Source organism: Oncorhynchus keta, chromosome 18 (assembly GCF_023373465.1).
Source record: "Oncorhynchus keta strain PuntledgeMale-10-30-2019 chromosome 18, Oket_V2, whole genome shotgun sequence".
Taxonomy (NCBI): Eukaryota; Metazoa; Chordata; class Actinopteri; order Salmoniformes; family Salmonidae; genus Oncorhynchus; species Oncorhynchus keta.
Genome location: NC_068438.1, coordinates 2,898,582 through 2,918,614, shown reverse-complemented (window position 1 = coordinate 2,918,614; position 20,033 = coordinate 2,898,582). Strand labels below are relative to the sequence as shown.

Below are 20,033 nucleotides of genomic sequence, written 5' to 3'. Positions count from 1 at the left end.
GATTTAAAGATGGCCGTTACTATGGCCGACTTACATACCCTTGGAAACACCCCCAGACCAATAGATGTGTTGGTGACCTTAGTAATGGGGCCAATGAGTGACTCTTTGTAGTTTTTAAAAAAGGTAGAGTCCATCACAAACACATCTTTGTCTTTAGAGTTATTTAGTGAGCTAATCACCTTGTTCACCTTTGACTCAGAAACCTCCCTTATGATGAAGACAGGTTGAGCGTCATTTACTAGCACTGAGCCCAAGAAACCAGTGGAGGGGTTCTGTGTCAGTACCCTGACAGAGTCAATAAAGTAGGAATTGAAGGCTATTGCTATTTCGACTGCATCCTGTGTTAGATTGTTATTCACCATGATTTCTAGTCTTTTTTGCAGTGTTACTATGGTCTTTCCCTGTTAACTTTTTCAGATTCTCCCAGATCAATTTAGAATTTCCCTTGATTCACCAATTATGTTAATAAAAAAGTTTGCCTTGGCCTGTCCGATTTCTTTCATCGCCTTATTTCTCAACATGGTAAACCTACGTCTGTCATGCTCTTATTTGAATTTTAGGGCTGTTTTTAGAGCATAATCTCGTTCTTGCATCAATTTCCAGACTTCTCCATTTAGCCAAGGAAGAGTGCTCTTTTGGCCAGGTTTGGATTTGATTTTCTTTAGGTGTGTATGTATGCATGTCTGTGCCTATGTTTGTGGTGCTTCACAGTCCCCGCTGTTCCATAAGGTGTTTTTTAAATCTAATTTTTCTGCTTGCATGAGTTATTTGATGTGGAGTGGAGTTCCATGTAGTCATGGCTCTATTTAGTACTGTGCCTGTTCCATAGTCTGTTATGGACTTGGGGACTGTGAAGAGACCTCTGGTGGCATGTCTTGTATGGTATGCATGGGTGTCCGAGTGCCAGTAGTTCAAACAAACAGCTCGGTGCATTCAACATATCAATACCTCTCATAAATACAAGCAGTAATGAAGTCAATCTCTCCTCCACTTTGAGTCAGGAGAGATTGACATGCATATTACTAATATTAGCTCTCCATGTACATCCAAAGGCCAGCCGTGCTGCCCTGTTCTGAGCCAATTGCAATTTTCCTAAGTCCTTTTTTGTGGCACCTGACCACATGACGGAATAGTAGTCCAGGTGCGACAAAACTAGGGTCTGTGGGACCTGCCTGGTTGATGGTGTTGTTAAGAAATTGTGAACTATAAATTGTTTACTGTAAAATAGCATTGTATCTGGTCAAACACAATTTTTTCCAAAAGTTTACTAAGGATTGGTAACAGGCTGATTGGTCGACTATTTGAGCCAGTAAAGGAGGCTTTACTATTCTTAGGTGGCAGAATGACTTTAGCTTCCCTCCAGGCCTGAGGGCACACACTTTCTAGTAGGCTTAGATTGAAGATGTGGCAATATCATCTGCTATTATCCTCAGTAATTTTCCATCCAAGTTGTCAGGCCCCAGTGGCTTGTCATTGTTGATAGACAACAATAATCTTTTCACCTCTTCCACAGTAACTTTACGGAATTTAAAATGACAATGCTTGTCTTTTATAATTTGGTCAGTTATACTTGGATGTGTAGTGTCAGCATTTGTTGCTGGCATGTTATGCTTGCTAAACCTGACAATTAAAAAAATCATTCAAGTAGTTAGCATTATCAGTGGGTTTTGTGATGACTGAGCCATCTGTTTCAATGAATGATGGAGCTGAGTTTGCCTATTTTTTCCAGACTTTAATTGAATGTCTTCCAAAGCTTTTTACTATCATTCTTTATTTAATTTATCTTTGTTTCATAGTATAGTTTCTTCTTCTTTTCATTCAGGTTAGACACGGGATTTCTCAATTTGCAATACGTTTGCCAATCGGTTGTGCAGCCAGACTTATTTGCCATTCCTTTTGCCTCATCTCTCTCAACCATACCATTTTTCAATTCCTCATCAATCCATGGGGATTCAACAGTGTTTAACAGTCATTTCCTTAATGGGTGCACGCTTATTAGTAACTGGAATAAGCAATTTCATAAATGTGTCAAGTGCAGCATCTGGTTGCTACTCATTACACACCACGGACCAACAGATATTCTTACATCAACAACATAGGAATCACTACAAAACTTATTGTATGACCTCTTATACAATATATTAGGTCCAGCCTTTGGAACTGTGGTTTCCCTAGATATGGCTACTATATTGTGATCACTACATCCGATAGATCTGGATACTGCTTTCAAGCAGATTGCTGCAGCATTAGTAAAGATGAAAGGGCAGAGAAACAATGAGGAAATGTTGGGAAACAGGAGGGTGCTGTGCTGTGGCAGGCCTCACTCTCATAAGCCTGCCACTGGATAGCACACATTTTGGTCAATGTGACAGGCAAAAACACCATGAATGGAAGCAGTCACATGAACAACGTTTACACCAATGAAATCCTGTCACTAACCCATATACCTCCTGTGCCTAGAACTGTTGTTTGTGCATCCAGGAGCATGAATACAGGACATCAATAAACTGCTCCCTGACATTATACACCTGCATCAGGACATCAATAATCTGCTCGCTAACATTATAAACCTGTATCAGGACATCAATAAGCTGCTCCCTAACATTATAAACCTGCATCAGGACATCAATAACCTGCTCCCTAACATTATAAACCTGCATCAGGACATATCAATAACCTGCTCCTTAACATTATAAACCTGCATCGGGACATCAATAAGCTGCTCCTTAACATTATAAACCTGCATCAGGACATCAATAATCTGCTCCCTAACATTATAAACCTGTATCAGGACATCAATAACCTGCTCCCTAACATTATAAACCTGTATCAGGACATCAATAACCTGCTCCCAAACATTATAAATCTGTATCAGGACATCAATAAGCTGCTCCCAAACATTATAAATCTGCATCAGGACATCAATAACCTGCTCCTTAACATTATAAACCTGCATCAGGACATCAATAACCTGCTCCCAAACATTATAAACCTGCATCAGGACATCAATAATCTGCTCCCCAACATTATAAACCTGCATCAGGACATCAACATTAAGATGCATCAATAACCTGCTCCCTAACATTATAAACCTGCATCAGGACATCAATAACCTGCTCCCTAACATTATAAACCTGCATCAGGACATCAATAACCTGCTCCCTAACATTATAAACCTGCATCAGGACATCAATAACCTGCTCCCTAACATTATAGACCTGCATCAGGACATCAATAACCTGCTCCCAAACATTATAAACCTGCATCAGGACATCAATAACCTGCTCCCTAACATTATAGACCTGCATCAGGACATCAATAACCTGCTCCCAAACATTATAAACCTGCATCAGGACATCAATAATCTGGACTCCCCCAAACATTATAACCTGCATCAGGACATCAATAACCTGCTCCCTAACATTATAGACCTGCATCAGGCTCCCTAACATTATAAACCTGCATCAACATCAAACCTAACATTATAAACTCCCAAACATTATAAATCTGTATCAGGACATCAATAAGCTGCTCCCAAACATTATAAATCTGCATCAGGACATCAATAACCTGCTCCCTAACATTATAAACCTGCATCAGGACATCAATAACCTGCTCCCAAACATTATAAACCTGCATCAGGACATCAATAATCTGCTCCCCAACATTATAAACCTGCATCAGGACATCAATAAGATGCTCCCTAACATTATAAACCTGCATCAGGACATCAATAACCTGCTCCCTAACATTATAAACCTGCATCAGGACATCAATAACCTGCTCCCTAACATTATAAACCTGCATCAGGACATCAATAACCTGCTCCCAAACATTATAAACCTGCATCAGGACATCAATAACCTGCTGCCTGCATCAGGACATCAAACAACATTATAGACCTGCATCAGGACATCAATAATCTGCTCCCAAACATTATAAACCTGCATCAGGACATCAATAACCTGCTCCCTAACATTATAGACCTGCATCAGGACATCAATAACCTGCTCCCAAACATTATAAACCTGCATCAGGACATCAATAAGCTGCTCCCAAACATTATAAACCTGCATCAGGACATCAATAACCTGCTCCCTAACATTATAAACCTGCATCAGGACATCAATAACCTGCTCCCTAACATTATAAACCTGCATCAGGACATCAATAACCTGCTCCCTAACATTATAAACCTGCATCAGGACATCAATAACCTGCTCCCTAACATTATAAACCTGCATCAGGACATCAATAACCTGCGCCCAAACATTATAAACCTGCATCAGGACATCAATAAACTGTTACACTGGCAATACTAAAGTGCCTATAAGAACATCCAATAGTCAAAGGTTAATGAAATACAAATGGTAGAGAGAAATAGTCCTATAATTCCTAAAATAACTACAACCTATAAACCTACCTAGCGAATACTTACAATGATTCCTAAATCATTGCTTAAAATATTGAAAATGAATGCAGTTTCTACTAGTCATTGTTTTCAGGCTGGTTTCATTGGTGCTATCTAGGTACCAAGCTAAAGCTAGCTAGCTACTCCAGAAGTTGCTAATAACATCTGTATAAAAAAAAATTGCACATTTTGTTGATCATTCGGTGGCGCTTGGTTTGCACATTTAATTAACTTACGCATTTGGCAATGTATCAATTCATTGGCACAATATTGTCCACTTCACCTTTTAAAAGAAGTATGTTACTAGGAAAGTTGATATGACAAAACAGAGCATTCATCTGTAGGCTACGTGTATAGCACTTTGTTTAAGGCATCAATTTCTTCCCATGTTCTTACCCAAACTGGGTGCAGCACATTAAACTCTGTAATATCCCTCAAAACACAGGGATGACGACTCGCACGGGATAAGTATTATCAGAGGACCAGAGTTTGCAACAACAAAACAGTAGGTTTTCATGGCTGGGATAATAAACCTTCCTGCCAAGTAAAAACTATTGACATGGCAGATTCAGACAGGACAGATATTACTTAGCGCCACCAGTAACACTAATCCCATAGAACACATACACCCCCCCATTGGAATCAAACCCACAACCCTGGTGTTGCAAGTGCCATGCTCTACCAACTGAGCCACACAGGACCAGTTGTTTGTTTATATATATATATATTCCTCTTTCAATACAACAGTACACATTTGAAGTGCATGAACCCATACAATGTTATTTGGCATGCAGCCATTCAAGAAAATAACACAAACAATAACAAGGATACACCTTTTTTTTTATTTGTTTAAGCAGAAATAGTAGATGTCATTGTCTTAGCCACAGAGTGCAAATCTTCTGATTCAAAAGACCTTTACTTTCCTTTCGTAACTGAAGAAATGACTGTAAATACAGCAAAGGCGTCACATAATATTCATTATAATATAAAGGGTATAAGACACCAGATACTGGCCGTGTACAACCAAGAAGAAGAGTTTAGTCCTAGAATGAAGTCACTGTGGTCTTGTGTTCTGGAATTTATACCACAGGAGAATATCAGACATTCACTCCATTTGGTTTTGGCACATCAATCAACACATACAGCAGTCATCACTGTACAAATACCCATGTAGTTCCCTGAAACAACATCTCCAATCTTTTTTTTTTTTTCTTCTTAATTTATGTAAGGCAAAGATGACAAGGGTGTGCTTACCCTGCTTGGCTATGCCAAAGAGGGGAAAAGAGAAATAGGGGGGAAAAAAGGAATGGACAGATGGTAGTTGATCATCTTCAGTCTTGTGAGGCACAATGAAACGACTTGATGTGTAGAGGAATGCTGGAAACAGGTGATGGCGGTAGGGCTCCTGATATTACATTCCCATTCGAATGCTCTGAATGATCTGGAAGATTGCTGAAAAATATCAGAACACTATTAAGCATTCAATACGTTTGAGAGAGGAACATTAAATAGGGCCCTCAATCACATTACATAAACGGATAGTTCCACTGTGGTTTATGTACTCTTGATTGACTGATTTATTTATCCCACATGTGGAAGAAAAAGAACATGCATGATAGTACGTATGACGCAGCAAATTCAAACCCATCTTATCTTTAGATTGTATTTAAATACAGAGGTTATTCCTGCTTCTATCAAATAGCAGGGGGATGGTTAGATTAGATTGATGAAATGGCGTTTTGTTCCCGGACAAGCTAAACACCTTCTTCACCCGCTTTGAGAAGATCAGTGCCACCGACGTGGCCTGCTCCCAGGGACTGTGGGCTCTCGTTCTCCATGGCCGACGTGAGTAAGACATTTAAACGTGTTAACCCTCGCAAGGCTGCCGGCCCAGATGGAATCCCTAGCCGCGTCCTTAGAGCATGTGCAGACCAGCTAGCTGGTGTGTTTAAGGACATATTCAAATCGCTCCCTACCCCAGTCTGATGTCCCCACTTGCTTCAAGATGTCCACCCTTGTTCCTGTACCCAAGAAAGCAAAAGTAACTGAGCTAAATGACTATCATCCCGTAGCACTCACTTGTCATCATGAAGTGCTTTGAGAGGCTAGTTAAGGATCATATTACATCTACCTTACCTGACACCCTAGATCCACTTCAATTTGCATACCACCCAAATAGATCCACAGACGATGCAATCCCCATCACACTGCCCTAACCCATCTGCACCGCCCGCAACCGTACGGCTCTCTAGAGGTTGGTGCAGTCTGCTCAACTAATCACTGCCTTCCCTCCAGGACATCTACAGCACCAAAACTGGGACAGAGAGACAGAAAAACAGCTTCTATCTCAAGGCCATCATACTGTTAAATAGCCATCACTAGCCGGCTACCACCCGTTTACTCAACCCTGCACCTTAGAGGCTGCTGCCCTATATACATAAACACGATATGAGTAAAGTGACCAGTGATTCTATATGTATATACTGTATTCTATTCTACTGTATTTTAGTCAATGCCTCTTGACATTGCTCGTCCTAATATTTATATTTTTGAACTCCATTCTTTTACTTTTAGATTGTTAGATACTACTGCACTGTTGGAGCTAGGAACACAAACATTTCGCTACACCCACAATGACATCTGCAAAATATGTGTAAAATGTTATATTATTTAATAAAATGTTATTTGAATCTGAAAAGTGTACATGTGCTCCTATCCTCAGCAGTAGCCTACTGGCTATGGTATCACTGTACAGCATACAAATCAAGTCACATTTTATTGGTCGCCTACACATACGTAGATGTTTTGCAGGTGTAGCGAAATGTTTGATTGTTGGATAGGACCTTGCAAAAGTAACACTACACTTATTAGGTACAGACAGGAAGTATAACTATCTAAAACTGTCCACAGCCAGAGGGCCTAAGCTCAAGGTTTGAGTTAGTGGATACAGTGGTGAACTTCAACCATTCAGTCAAACAGCACTTATTTGAGAAACTGATGTTTGATATCATATTGCATCTCCTAGCCTAGCAAAATAATGTACTCTTAAGGAGTGTAGGCAAGCATACCGTTACTCCTTAAAGCCAATTTATGTTTGATTTGAAAATGTGGTTGGAGGCTCCTTATTGGGTGAAGCATCCAGAGGCCAAACTGAGCTCCGTACCGCATTGCCATGAGTCTTCAAAATGCTGTAACAATGAGGGCGCAGTATAGCTCCACAAATGAGATGATTGGTTGACGAAAGGTGGGGGCGTGAGGTCCTGTATAAACACAAACTCACTTCCTTGACAGCAGCGCTGCGCTACTCCACAAAGCGCATGAAGTATGAATGCCCTGACATCTGCAGAGGCCGTATCACCTTAAATGATGCACGGCCAATGCAGATGTCAGATGGACATGAAAAGGCGCTGCATGGTCAAAGTATCTTATGTTATTTTCAGAGGTAGACTTGCTCTAGCAGCCAAAACAGCCAAATACTCCATCTAAACATTAATCGATTCTCATTTGCAATACAGTTCTAGAAACATAAAACCTATTACTTTCATATCAAATCAAAACAATTTCACAAATGCAAAATATACCCTTAATGTACATGATTTTATCTGGATTTATTGCAGTTACAGCCAACGGTATCGGCCATAGGTCGGAACGCAATTGCCATTGCAAAATGCATTGAGTTAAGTTCTGACCCATATCTCGCGCCGGCTCCACGGTGTCTTAATGTAACCATGATTGCGTTCTGACCTCAGTGCAGCTCAGTGTAAATCGGTGTAATGGTAGGTTCAGTATCTTCTGGCAAGGCTGTGTGGGAACACTAACCCAAACCCTATAAAAAAGGTGTGGAGTAATTTCACCTTTTGTTTTTTGAAAGTTACTTATCACCGATATGAAAGATATGTTCCTTATGTTTCCAAAACTGTACTGCAAGCCACGCATGTTCACATTGAAACCTAGCTTTTGATCATGACTCTCAGTTCCTTTACAAATAAGAGTCTTTGAATGAAGGCCTCTGTATTTTTTTTCTCCAAAAAACAAAATGTTAAATTGATTCACACCTTTTATGCAGTTAGTATTCCCACAAAGCCATATATCCATGTTACGTGTTTACAAAAGACAGAGGGACCCTCTGTGCTAATTAGTTATCTATAGCATGCTCCGAACACCTGTGTAAAAGAAGAAGGCCACCAGAAACGTGTTGTCACTGAAAAATACTGTTGGCTGAAACTATGATAAAGGCGGTTAACAGTGTGCAGTATGTGTGTATTTTGCATTTGTAAAATTATTTAGATGTGATATGAAAGTAAATGGCTTTATGTTTCTAGAACCGTATTGCAAATGAGAATCGATTAACGTTTAGATGGAGTATTTGGCTGTTTTGGCTGCTAGAGCAAGTCTACCTCTGAAAATAACATAAGGTCCTTGGTAACGTTAGGCTTCTTAAGAGTACATATTGGGCTAGTTCAGACCAAGGGTCTTAACTAAAGTCCCCCGGGAAGAAGATACCTTCATCAATAGGCGCTAAAAGTAGCTATAGTGTCTACGAATGGGGAACTCCTTACCTAAATCACATAATATTAGCCGCGTAAAACAATTGGTTTATCATGAGACATAGGCCTAGAGAAATAAACCAATAGTAATGTATACATCATTGGGAAAAAACGTGTACACTGTACATATGCATTTACCTGATCCGCAGACGACAAAGATGAATAACGCCAGAAGCCATGGTCCCACTGCCACCTTGTCTTCACCTGGATTTCTCTGCAGAAATAGATCAGAAACCAACATCAAGATACATCAAAATGTTGAAGTAAACTTTTAGATATTTTGAAACCATTCAAACAAGTAACTAGGCTATTATTTTAAAACAAAATAGAAATGTATCTAGTACAGTCTTCACTGACTATTGGTTCTTTGTATCCCAAAAACTTACCGTGGATTTGGCCACATTGCCTCTCAGCGTGATGTTTTTGCTGTGTTTCTCGTTGGCCATGCGTATTCTCTGTTTTGCCACCATTGTTTAAGATAATTGTAGCCTTTTAGCTATTGATTATTGATGAAGTTGTGTCTGTCAAATGTAGACAGTAGGCTAATTTCCAGAGCTCGGTCGCCGTTTAGTGATGAGTGAGGGGTGGAGTCAGTTTTGCATGCCCCGGTACCCGGGCGTAATAGACTTTAGACCATTCCAATTGATCCTTCAGTAAAATCTCGATTCAGCGGGGCACCGGATCATGCAAAACAAACTCCACCATTGGCAGGGTGTCTCGAATTTGTCTACGTACACACAAAGTAGACCACTCCCACACAGGAAGGGCTATTCCGTGGTCGTGTCATTCCACAAATGTTTTTCTTTTCTTAGAAAGAATACAAAATGGCTAAAAGAATTTCATACATTTTTTTTATAGATCAGCATGTATTTGATCATAAACAACATTCAATTTAGGAGTGAATTTATTATGGACATAAAATGTGATTAGTCACATATTTCATGATGATGTGGCCAATGTTCCAATGACACGCCCCTTTTTTCTTGAGACTTCCGCATTTCCTTTTGCAAATTATTCTCTTTCCGGTACATCATGGCGACCCCCATACCTAATTTAGCAGGTGGGTTACTTTATTGAAAAGTAAACTCTTTATTAGTTGTTTACGTGTTGTTTTACATGTTAACCTGGGTTGTAGAATATACGCAACGGCCCATTTTAACTGCCACGTGAGTTGGAATGTTGGAATTTCCTTAATTTCAAGTCGACTGTGACCTGCTGTTGTCAGAGTCATAATGTTACAAGCTAGCCAAATGCTTTATAAATATTTTGGCAGGTGCTGTAGCATGCAAGTAAAATTCCTTTCCAATCAGATTCACCTCCTGCTGATGATAATATGGCCAATTCTTTAATCTTCCAGAGCTATTACATCAGTGATATTAGACTAACTGCTGCTGTTATTGTGATCACACAGTCCGGGGATCTGACGGGACAGTGCTCCTCCGTGGACCACCAAACTGCGAGAAGAATGCAGATTTTCAAAGGTAATTTCCCTTCCATCAATTTTAAATTGTTAGCCAAATCAATCACTTTGCAACTGTTTCGAATTCCATTTTTATTTACTAAACCTTTCAATTTCAGGGACCCTCGGCAAAGTAGATATGTGGCGTTCAGCAAGGACGGGACATTGTTTGCATGGTGCAATGGAGAGAAGTAATAAAAGCTACATTATGACACTATGTCTGCGTCCAAAATTGCACTCTATTCCCTATATAGTACACCACTTTTGCCCCGAGCCCTATGTATCCGTATGCAGAATTAGTATACAACTCTTGCATGCTGTAGTTTGAATGACATTAGTCCTGTAGACTACCTCTTCAGTCATTGGAATATTTTGCATGAGTTGAGACTGTTCCGATTACAGTAGTTGTCATGCCCATGTTTTGTTTGTCAGGGTCACTGTTGTGAAGGTTGCAGATGGCTCTCAAGTCAGGTCGTTTGACCTTCCAAAGACTGCAATGTTGGAGTTCTCTCCGCTGAACTCTGTGCTGGCTACATGGCAGGTGTATAGCAGTAAGTTTCCATAACTACATAGAAATGCAATAAAACATTTATTATAAGGTTTGGTTAGATCATGATAAATGTAAAACACTGACCCTTGATATTGTACTCCTTCGCATATTTCAGGAATCTATTTATGGCTAAAGGGCTCTACACATTATGCAAATGGAGTGACGGAGAGTCACTTTCTACCTAGTTCTATGTACCTTTTATTCACAGAGTTTTTGGGACGGACTATACGTTACTCTGTTTGCCTAGTGTATTAGAGTCCTCAAGCAGGAACACGAGTAGGGAGTCGAAATGTGTTCCGTTTGAACCTAGATATAATTTGAACGTCATGTCCATTGCAATGTATGGTTTGCGGTTGTTTGTGCTGCACTAGCACTCATCTTTACAGTTAGTAATGTAATTATAGTTTCCCTTTCTCTTGTCAGAGACGCAGGACAACCCACAGGGAGATGCCAACTTGCAGCTGTGGGATTTGAAAACTGGGACCTGCCTCAAGGCTCTCTACCAGAAGAAGGTTCAGGGATGGTGAGTTTGCACAGTGTTGTATTATTGTGTGTTTGTCCATCTGTAAAGAAATGCAGAGGATTAGCCAGCAGCATAACACCCTGCATCCCACTACTGGCTTTCCTCTCAAGCTAAGCAGGGTCGGTCCTGGTCGGTCCCTGGATGGGAAACCAGATTCTGCTGGAAGTGGTGTTGGAGATCCAGTAAGGGGCACTTTTCCCTCTGGTCTAAGGAAATCCCAATGCCCCGGGGCAGTGACGGGGACATTACCCTGCGTAAGTTGCCGTCTTTCAGATGGGACATTAAAACAGGTGTCCTGACACTCTGTGGTCACGAAAGATCCCATGGCACTAATCATAAAAGTAGGGGTGTTAGCCGGTGTCCTGGCTAAATTCCTATCCTGGCCCCTTTCAATCATCCCCAGCTTCCAATTGGCTCATTCATCCCCTTTCCTCCCCCCTGTGACTCTTCCCCAGGTCATTGCTGCAAAAGAGAATATGTTCTCAGTCAACTTACCTCTAAAAATAAGGGTAAATAAATACATTAGTATGTGTTGCCTATCAATGATGCACAGATTGAGTTAGAAACAGGGTCTCCTGTGTGCCCACTAAGCTAAAGCCAAGGCCCAAGACTATGACAAGGTTACTAATCATGTGAGTGTGATTTAATTAATGATGGACTTGGGAAGGCTAGATAACGTCTGCCACCACTTTGTCCAACTGTCGATCGTTATAACCCCTCGCTCCATTGAATAGAAACTGAAAATGTTGAGAGTTTTTAGCTATGTTTGCATCATGTCCTTTATTTTCTGAACAGATCATTTTTTATCTTGTCAATGTGTACAGGTGTCCAAGTTGGTCAGATGACGAGAAGATTGCGGTCAGGAGTGTTAACAATGAACTTCACTTTTTCGAGAACAACGATTTTAGTAAGTGTCTTCAATTGCCCCCTTTCTTGTCCACCATAAATTGTATTTATTTATTGAAAGTTTAATCAACCAGGAATTCCCATTGCGGTCAAGAGATCTCCTTAACAATATAGAACAAGCTATGATGGCAGCTCCATACTGATGTGACACATAGAACCAAGAATTTATTGAGAGAACTTGTTAGCGATTTTATGCACTTTATATTGTACAAGTACCAATAGTTGTATTAGTTAATCATCTCTTTTCCCAGTCAACATTGCCAATAAGCTTCACTTGCAGAAGGTGTCCGAGTTTATGCTGTCCCCTGGAAGTCAGCCTAGTAAGGTATACCTCTGTTTTTATCTTGTTTCCATATATCAGTTTGGTTAGCTGACTGTAGAAGAGGGTACTGACATTTGCCACTGTGTTTCTGCTGAAGGTGGCTGTTTATGTCCCTGGGAGCAAAGGTGCCCCCTCGTTTGTCCGGCTATACCAATACCCCAACTTTGGTGGCCCGACCTGTGCTCTGGCCAACAAGAGTTTCTTTAAGGCCGACAGGGTGACCATGCTATGGAACAAAAAAGGTTGGTCAATGTTTATAATAGAATTATGTTAAGTAAATGTTATGGAGAATGTGTGGTTTGCATTATCCTAATAAAGTTTGTAGTTGTAGAAGATTACTGCCATGACGGGTTTTGTTTTTTTCCCATCAGCCACTGCGGTTCTGGTGCAGGCCAGCATAGAGGTGGATAAAACAGGAGCCTCATACTACGGAGAACAAACTTTACACTACTTGGCCACCAATGGGGAGACTGCTGCTGTGCAGCTACGTGAGTCTGCAGATTTGTATTTAGTATGTTTTTACTCCACCATTATTTGTATGTCTGAAGGCATGGTCATTCGGTATGTTTTTAGCTGTTACACTGGACGTGTAGATTTTGCCGGCGGGAGCACGAGCCACATTATTAAGTATTATCTGGCGTGAGCAGTGCGTCATTCTTAAAAAAATAGAACCAGAGTGCAATTGTACGCTGAGCAGCTCGAACCTCTGACCGAGCCACGCTGCTTACGCCCAGGTTTCATTTAAATGAATTTAGCTGATGCTCTGTGGTTCATAAACGTGTGGTATCTATCTGTGTTGTGAACAGAGAAGAACGGGCCCATCTACGATGTGGCATGGAGCCCAAGCTCCACAGAGTTCTGCGTGGTCTATGGCTTCATGCCCGCCAAGGCTACTGTCTACAACCTCAAGTGTGACCCTGTCTTCGACTTCGGCACGGGCCCCCGCAATGCCGTCTACTACAGCCCCCAGGGCCACATCCTGGTCTTGGCCGGCTTCGGGAACCTACGGGGCCAGATGGAGGTGTGGGATGTCAAGAAGTGGAAGCAGGTGTCCAAGCCCCAGGTGCCCGACTCCACCCACTTCGCCTGGTGCCCGGATGGTGAACATGTCGTCACGTCGACCTGTGCCCCCCGGCTACGTGTCAGTAACGGCTATAAGATCTGGCACTACACTGGCACGGTTCTGTACAAGCAGGACACGCCGACGGGAACAGAGCTCTGGGAGACTGTGTGGCAGCCCTTCCCAGACGGGACGTTCCCTGAGAGGCCGGTGAAGTACCAGGCAGCACCCAGCGAGCTGGGCAGCACAGAGGCCAAGCTGGCCCAGGCCTACCGCCCACCTGCCCTGCGGAATAAACCGGTCACAGCCAGCTCCAAACTGGTGAGTAGAGGAGGTCCAGAGGTTCAGGTTTGTGTTGTTTTCAATAGGCATTCAATTGTAAAACAAAAATGTGCATTTAAAGAGAGAGTTCTCCAAATTCGAATTAGCATGCCCAATCATCTTTTAAGTGACTTTATTGAGCTACACAATCAGTTTGAACCACTTTGGGATGATTTGGACATAAAATGCATTGGTGCTAATATAAGTGATACCAGGCATTGGTTTTGTGCCATAAATGCTGACAAGTTAGCATTTGGAGACCGTGGCCAGGTGAACAAAACCAAAGCATGGATTGCTGTCTTACCGTGTCCATAGACTGCTTACAGAGTAAAGAAACCATGATGTCATGTGGGTGAACTATCCTTTTAACCCCCTAAGGTCAATGTCGGCGTGGAAATCTAATTAGCATAATACATTAAAAAAATTAAAAGTTTGAGATAGAAATGTCTTTTGCATTGGATGCGTCTCAATCCACCACATCCGCCTATGTTGCACTTCCGAATCTGTGGTGAAAGGTGACATAGCTAGAGCGGTGTTTGTCATACCATGAGACATCCTGAGAATCGGTCTTCTCACAAAATCGTCTGAACGTTTTGGCCTACAAACTATTATGACCCCTCTATGGAAAGATGAGACTCTCACGAACACGATGGTACCATCACAAGTGTCAGGAGACTCGGCTGAAGTCGGTACAGGCGATCTGCCAAATTCTGTTTGTAGCGTCCAAACCGTTTGGGCTACACACTAATATTACCCCACTGCAAAAGTGAGATTCTCACCAACATGTACAGTACCTGTCAAAACTGTGGAGACACATACTCATTTAAGGGTTCTTCTTTATTTTTTACTATTTTCTACATTGTAGAATAATAGTGAAGACATCAAAACTATGAAATAACACATGGAATCATGTAGTAACCAAAAAAGTTTTAAACAAATCCAAATATATTTTGCCAAAAATATGGTGTTTAAAACATCTATAACAACATTTTTTTCTCTCCTGATCTTAACAGATATAGGAGAGACACTTCAGAGCAAACTTCCTTTCGATATTTTTGGGACTATCTGTTCCATGTAGTGAATCTGTTATTCAATGCGTTTGTATTGGCTAGTAGCAGTAAGGACAAAAAAAGAAAAAAAAATCAAATATGTTTTTTGGGGTCTTAAAATGTAAAATCAAATAACTAAATGATCCCTGTTATGACCATCTTAAAACAATTCCATATAGCTTAGTAGAACTCACACACCCCTCCCCTGGCTTAAACTCTGATGTGTTAAAGGGCCAAATAAAGTTGTATCAAATCCACCCCTGAGGAGAAAAACCTAATAGTGATGAGGGAATATCCATAAATATCCACCCTTTTCTCTGTCAGCATGAAGAGGAGCCTCCACAGAACATGAGGCCTGGCGCCACCGGAGACAAGCAGCTGTCCAAGACGGCTCTGAAGAACCAGAAAAAACGAGAGGCAAAGAAAGCAGCCAAACAGGTACGGATGCTTTGCATGATCTTCTCCTCATGACTGAGTGAGGTGGAGAATAGCTCAGAGCTACTGCTCTTGTCTAAGTTATCAGAGGGGGAGAGGTAAGCGATCTCAAGTTGTGTGTATTATTTTTGTGACGTTTGAAGCCTTCTAGGGTTTGAACAAGTTACGTTTTCTGCTTGTGTAGGAGATAAACCCAGATGCTCTTGAGCCCCAGTCAGACCCATCTCCAGCCAGTAATGCTCAAGCTGAAACCTCTTGTGGCGACCCAGAGACTGACAAGAAGATCAAGAGCGTCAAAAAGGTGACAAAACACGGTCACTGTTTATTACTCAGGAGTTACTGTATCAGTTGGTGGCTGAAGTACCTGCAGTGACCTGTTTGTTACTTACAAATTTACTTCACAGTCATTTCTCATATGCAATATACACTACAAGTCAAAAGTTTAAACACCTACTCTTTCAAGAGTTTTTCTACATTGCAGGATAATAGTGAAGACATCAAAATTATGAAATAACACATGGAATCATGTAGTAACCAAAAAAGTCGCTATTATTCTACAATGTAGAAAATGGTAAAAAATAAAGAGAAACCGTTGACTGGTTTCCCAAATGTATGTGGGAAAGCGAGTTTTACTTCTTTCTGTACTTGGACTTAATTTTTTCACTCCTATGAAAATTATTTATCACAAGCATACTGTAGACAAATGACTCTTTGAGTAAGTTCCACGTCAAGTGTTGCCCTTGGTGTTGAGAATGGCTTAGCTGTACGTTAATTCTACTCATTTCAAACTAACTCCTAGAAACTGAAAGCTATAGACGAGCTGAAAGTGCTGCAAGCAACTGGGAAACCCATTCAAAAGAACCAGGTATTATTCTGACAAACTATTGTCACGCAAACCGTCAATAAATATCCACAGTTTATACATTTGTATATTCAACTTGTAAATATCACAGAATTGTGTTAAAATATGTATTCTCTTTTTCTCCCTTGTCATTTCTCTTTTAGCTTGAAAAGATGGAAAAGGAGGCTCAACTCATGAAAGAGCTTGAGGATCTTCAACTAAAAGTGTAAAAGAAATGACTGAATTTGTTCATGAATAAAACACAAAACATCCTTGCCATATGATCAAGATCCAAGAGCACTCCCAAAGCTATATTTAATGGACAAAAATTCGGATCTCATACCATTTTTACTACTCGGGAAGGCTTGTCACATTTTAAAGTCAATTTGAGCCTTGAAAACTTAAAAACATCGACGCACTATTGCTATGCAATGTATGTACAGGTTAATAAAACCAGTGATGATACATATTATTTAGAATTTGATGTATATAGTAAGCAGTTAACTGTTTCAACAGCTAGATGTTACGTTGGTTTTTACTTTAAATTTAATTAACTAGTTTCAGTTCATTGAGATTCTGAAAAAAAAGGTATGCTGCCAAAACAGTTGTTCTTCTTCATGGTTCCAAGAAAGGGTTGCTAATTTCATAAATTGCCACAAAAAAAAAGTATAATTGAGAATAGTTTGTGTGATGTCACTACTACTGATTGAATTGGGTTATCATTGGACGAGAACATTGCCAATCACGGTTCTTCCTTTCCATTGGCAACCACACAACACACCAGTGATATTGTAACCACCCGAAAGGTAAACCGAGAAAAATAAACATTTGTTATGTAGAAAACGTTTTTGTGGTCTCAAGGGTCGGTGGAGAAGCAATATAGAATCCATCGTTCTATATTGGGTTAGGCGTTTAGCAACAGCTGTGCTGGACTGTACACGACATGGATGATAGTTCTGACGGTATGGGTGGGGATGATGAAAGTCATGGACCTGGATGGTCTGTGGTGAAAAAGAATGACCCATCTATAAGCGCTGCTGACAGCAGTGGCACTTCTATCTAGTGTTGCGAGGGTGAAGGTAGTGGAAAACGAAAGTAATGTGTTGAAGTGGAAAGTTGTAATTGTGTTTTATGAGACCACGGGGCCTCATCTACCGTGCAACCTATTCGATTAACCAAGGGCTTAAGAAAGAAAGGTGAAGTCGCATTAGCCTGATTCGTTGGTAATGGTAGACTGTTAATATTCTGTGCTGACCATGTTCAACGGGACGATTCTGAAAATGAATACTCTCAATGGGAAGAAAAAAACGAGTTATGTCCCTGGAGCTTCGGCTAAGCCGAGGGGGGTCATTTCTGGGGTTCCACTATCTATGTCCATAGATGATATAAAATCAAATGTAGTGCGGAGGGAGCATAGTGGTTGAAGCCAAAAGGCTATTCAGTAAGAAAGGGGCAGAGAAGTGAAAGCCTGACAGCAGTATTCATGTTTGAGAAGGTTTTGCCTAAGGAAGTTCAGATGGGCTTTCTTCAGTGGAATGCCAGAAGGCTTATTGCTAATGGTCAGGAGTTTAAGAAAAATTGATTTAGAGATCAAACCTGATGTGATATGCTTAAAGTCTGTTTGCTTAAAGTCTGTTGGACAGTTATCTTTAGAGAGGCTGGTTGATGTATGTGCTGCCTCTGTGACCGCTGATTTTAAGTGCTGTGAATTTATATTTGCCAGTAAGTGAAGTGGGTGAGAAAAGGAAGGTGGTTCCTTGGTGGACTGAAGAGTGCACTGCATCTATTCAAGAAAATAAATTGTGTTTACAGGATGTTGCATAGGGATTACGACTCCTGAGAATCTACTTGATTTCCAAAGGATGAGAGCATCAGTTCGTAGGGTCATTAAGTCTTTCAAGTGAAATGCATGGAGACAGTTCTGCTCTACAATGGGCAGGGGTACAGAGCTGGGGGATGTATGGTCTATGTTGAAGAAAATGACTGGGAGAAGCAAGTCCACTCGAATTCCAATTTTAATTGTGGGTCAAAAAATGGCTGTAATTTATAAAGAAAAGGCTGACTTTTTGGGGAAGACATTTGTTAGGATACATAGTGGGGTTACTTTGGATGAAGTATATAAGCAATGCAGCTGTGAGTTTTTTTAATGCTCATGTTAATGTTTATAAGAAAAGGGATACTGTTGACTCTTCTTTGGATGTTGATTTTACCATACATGAGATGCATTCAGCCTTAATAGGCTGTGGATATACAGCCCCAGGTCATGATCAGCTGTGCTATGTAATGTGTAAGCATCTACCTGATGAGGTCATACATGTTCTCCTGGGATTATTTAATACGATTTGAAGTGAGGGGGTTGTACCTTCTATTTGGAAATGTGCAGTAAGGCCCGAGGAGACAGCCTATAGGGAGGAGGTCAGAGACTGCCAGGACAACAACCTCTCCCTCAACGTGATCAAGACAAAAGAGATGATCGTGGATTATAGGAAAACGAGGGCCGTGCACGCCCCCATTCTCATCGACAGGTCTGCAGTGGAGCAGGTTGAGAGCTTCAAGCTCCTTGGTGTCCACATCACCAACTAACTATCATGGTCCAAACACACCAAGAGAGTCTTGAAGAGGGCACGACAGTGCTTATTCCCCTCAGGAGATTTGGCATAGGTCCTCAGATCCTCAAAAAGTTATACAGCTACACCATCCTGACTGGTTGCATCACCGCCTGGTATGGCAACTGCTCGGCCTCTGACCGCAAGGCACAACAGAGGGTAGTGAGTACGGCCCAGTACATCACTGGGGCCAAGATTCCTGCCATCCATGACCTTTATACCAGGTGGTGTCAGAGGAAGGCCCTAGAAATGGTCAAAGACTCCAGCCACCCTAGCCAGTCACAGACTGTTCTCCCTGCTACCGCATGGCAGAAAGCGGTACCGGAGCGCCAAGTCTGCGAACAATAGGCTTCTTAACAGCTTCTACCCCCAAGCCATAAGACTCCTAAACCGCTAACCAAATGGCTACCTGGACTATTTACATTGAATCCACACACACACATTTTTATGCTGTTGCTACTCTCTGTTTATAGTCTATGCATAGTCACTTTAACTCTACCTACATATTACCTTAATTACCTCGAATAACCTGTGCCCCCGCACATTGACTCTGTACCGGTACCCCCTGTATATAGCCTCGTTACTGTTATTTTTTTGTTCTTGAATTATTTGATATTTTTCTATTTTCTAATTTCTTTACATTTGAACTTTTTTCTTAAATCTGCATCGTTGGCTAAAGGCTTGTAAGTAAGCGTTTCACTGTTGTATTCGGCGCATGTGACAAAATTAGATTTCATATTACCTTTTGTAAAGCCTGGTAAGGACCCTTCATGTGCTGATTAGTTATAGACCAATAGCACTGACCTCTAACTTGTGTAAACTTGTGAAAAGATGATAGTCAACAGATTGTCATATTTCCTGGAACATAAAGGTTTATTGAGTCAATGTCGAAGTGGATTCCATGAAGGTACAACTACTTTGGATGCATAAGTAAAGGTAAGCAATGAAGATGAAAAAACCCTGGTCATGAAAGATGTAATGGCTGTTTTTTTTATATTGAAAA

The 20,033-nt window shown here is 41.0% G+C and overlaps 2 protein-coding genes across 3 annotated transcripts; one reads left to right on the top strand and one right to left on the bottom strand.

Moving 5' to 3' along the window:
• Positions 1 to 5,234: 5,234 nt before the first annotated feature.
• On the bottom strand, positions 5,235 to 9,555 carry LOC118397058 (stress-associated endoplasmic reticulum protein 1-like). The gene is made up of 3 exons (XM_035791470.2): positions 9,345 to 9,555; positions 9,097 to 9,172; positions 5,235 to 5,863 (listed from the first exon to the last, which is right to left on the bottom strand). Exons 1-3 carry the CDS (start codon positions 9,426 to 9,428, stop codon positions 5,823 to 5,825), a joined length of 201 nt encoding a protein of 66 aa, XP_035647363.1. The 5' UTR covers positions 9,429 to 9,555; the 3' UTR covers positions 5,235 to 5,822.
• Positions 9,556 to 9,933: 378 nt separating this feature from the next.
• On the top strand, positions 9,934 to 17,267 carry LOC118397057 (eukaryotic translation initiation factor 2A-like). 2 transcript variants are annotated; one of them, XM_035791468.2, is made up of 14 exons: positions 9,934 to 10,018; positions 10,370 to 10,439; positions 10,537 to 10,608; positions 10,850 to 10,968; positions 11,391 to 11,490; positions 12,315 to 12,397; positions 12,648 to 12,721; positions 12,816 to 12,960; positions 13,090 to 13,206; positions 13,525 to 14,099; positions 15,473 to 15,586; positions 15,768 to 15,884; positions 16,383 to 16,448; positions 16,589 to 17,267. In XM_035791468.2, exons 1-14 carry the CDS (start codon positions 9,991 to 9,993, stop codon positions 16,652 to 16,654), a joined length of 1,746 nt encoding a protein of 581 aa, XP_035647361.2. In that variant the 5' UTR covers positions 9,934 to 9,990; the 3' UTR covers positions 16,655 to 17,267. The 2 variants fall into 2 exon arrangements, with proteins under 2 accessions (XP_035647361.2, XP_035647362.2); XM_035791469.2 differs by lacking the exons at positions 9,934 to 10,018; positions 10,370 to 10,439; positions 10,537 to 10,608; positions 10,850 to 10,968; positions 11,391 to 11,490 and adding an exon at positions 11,568 to 11,744.
• The last annotated feature ends 2,766 nt before the right edge of the window (positions 17,268 to 20,033 follow it).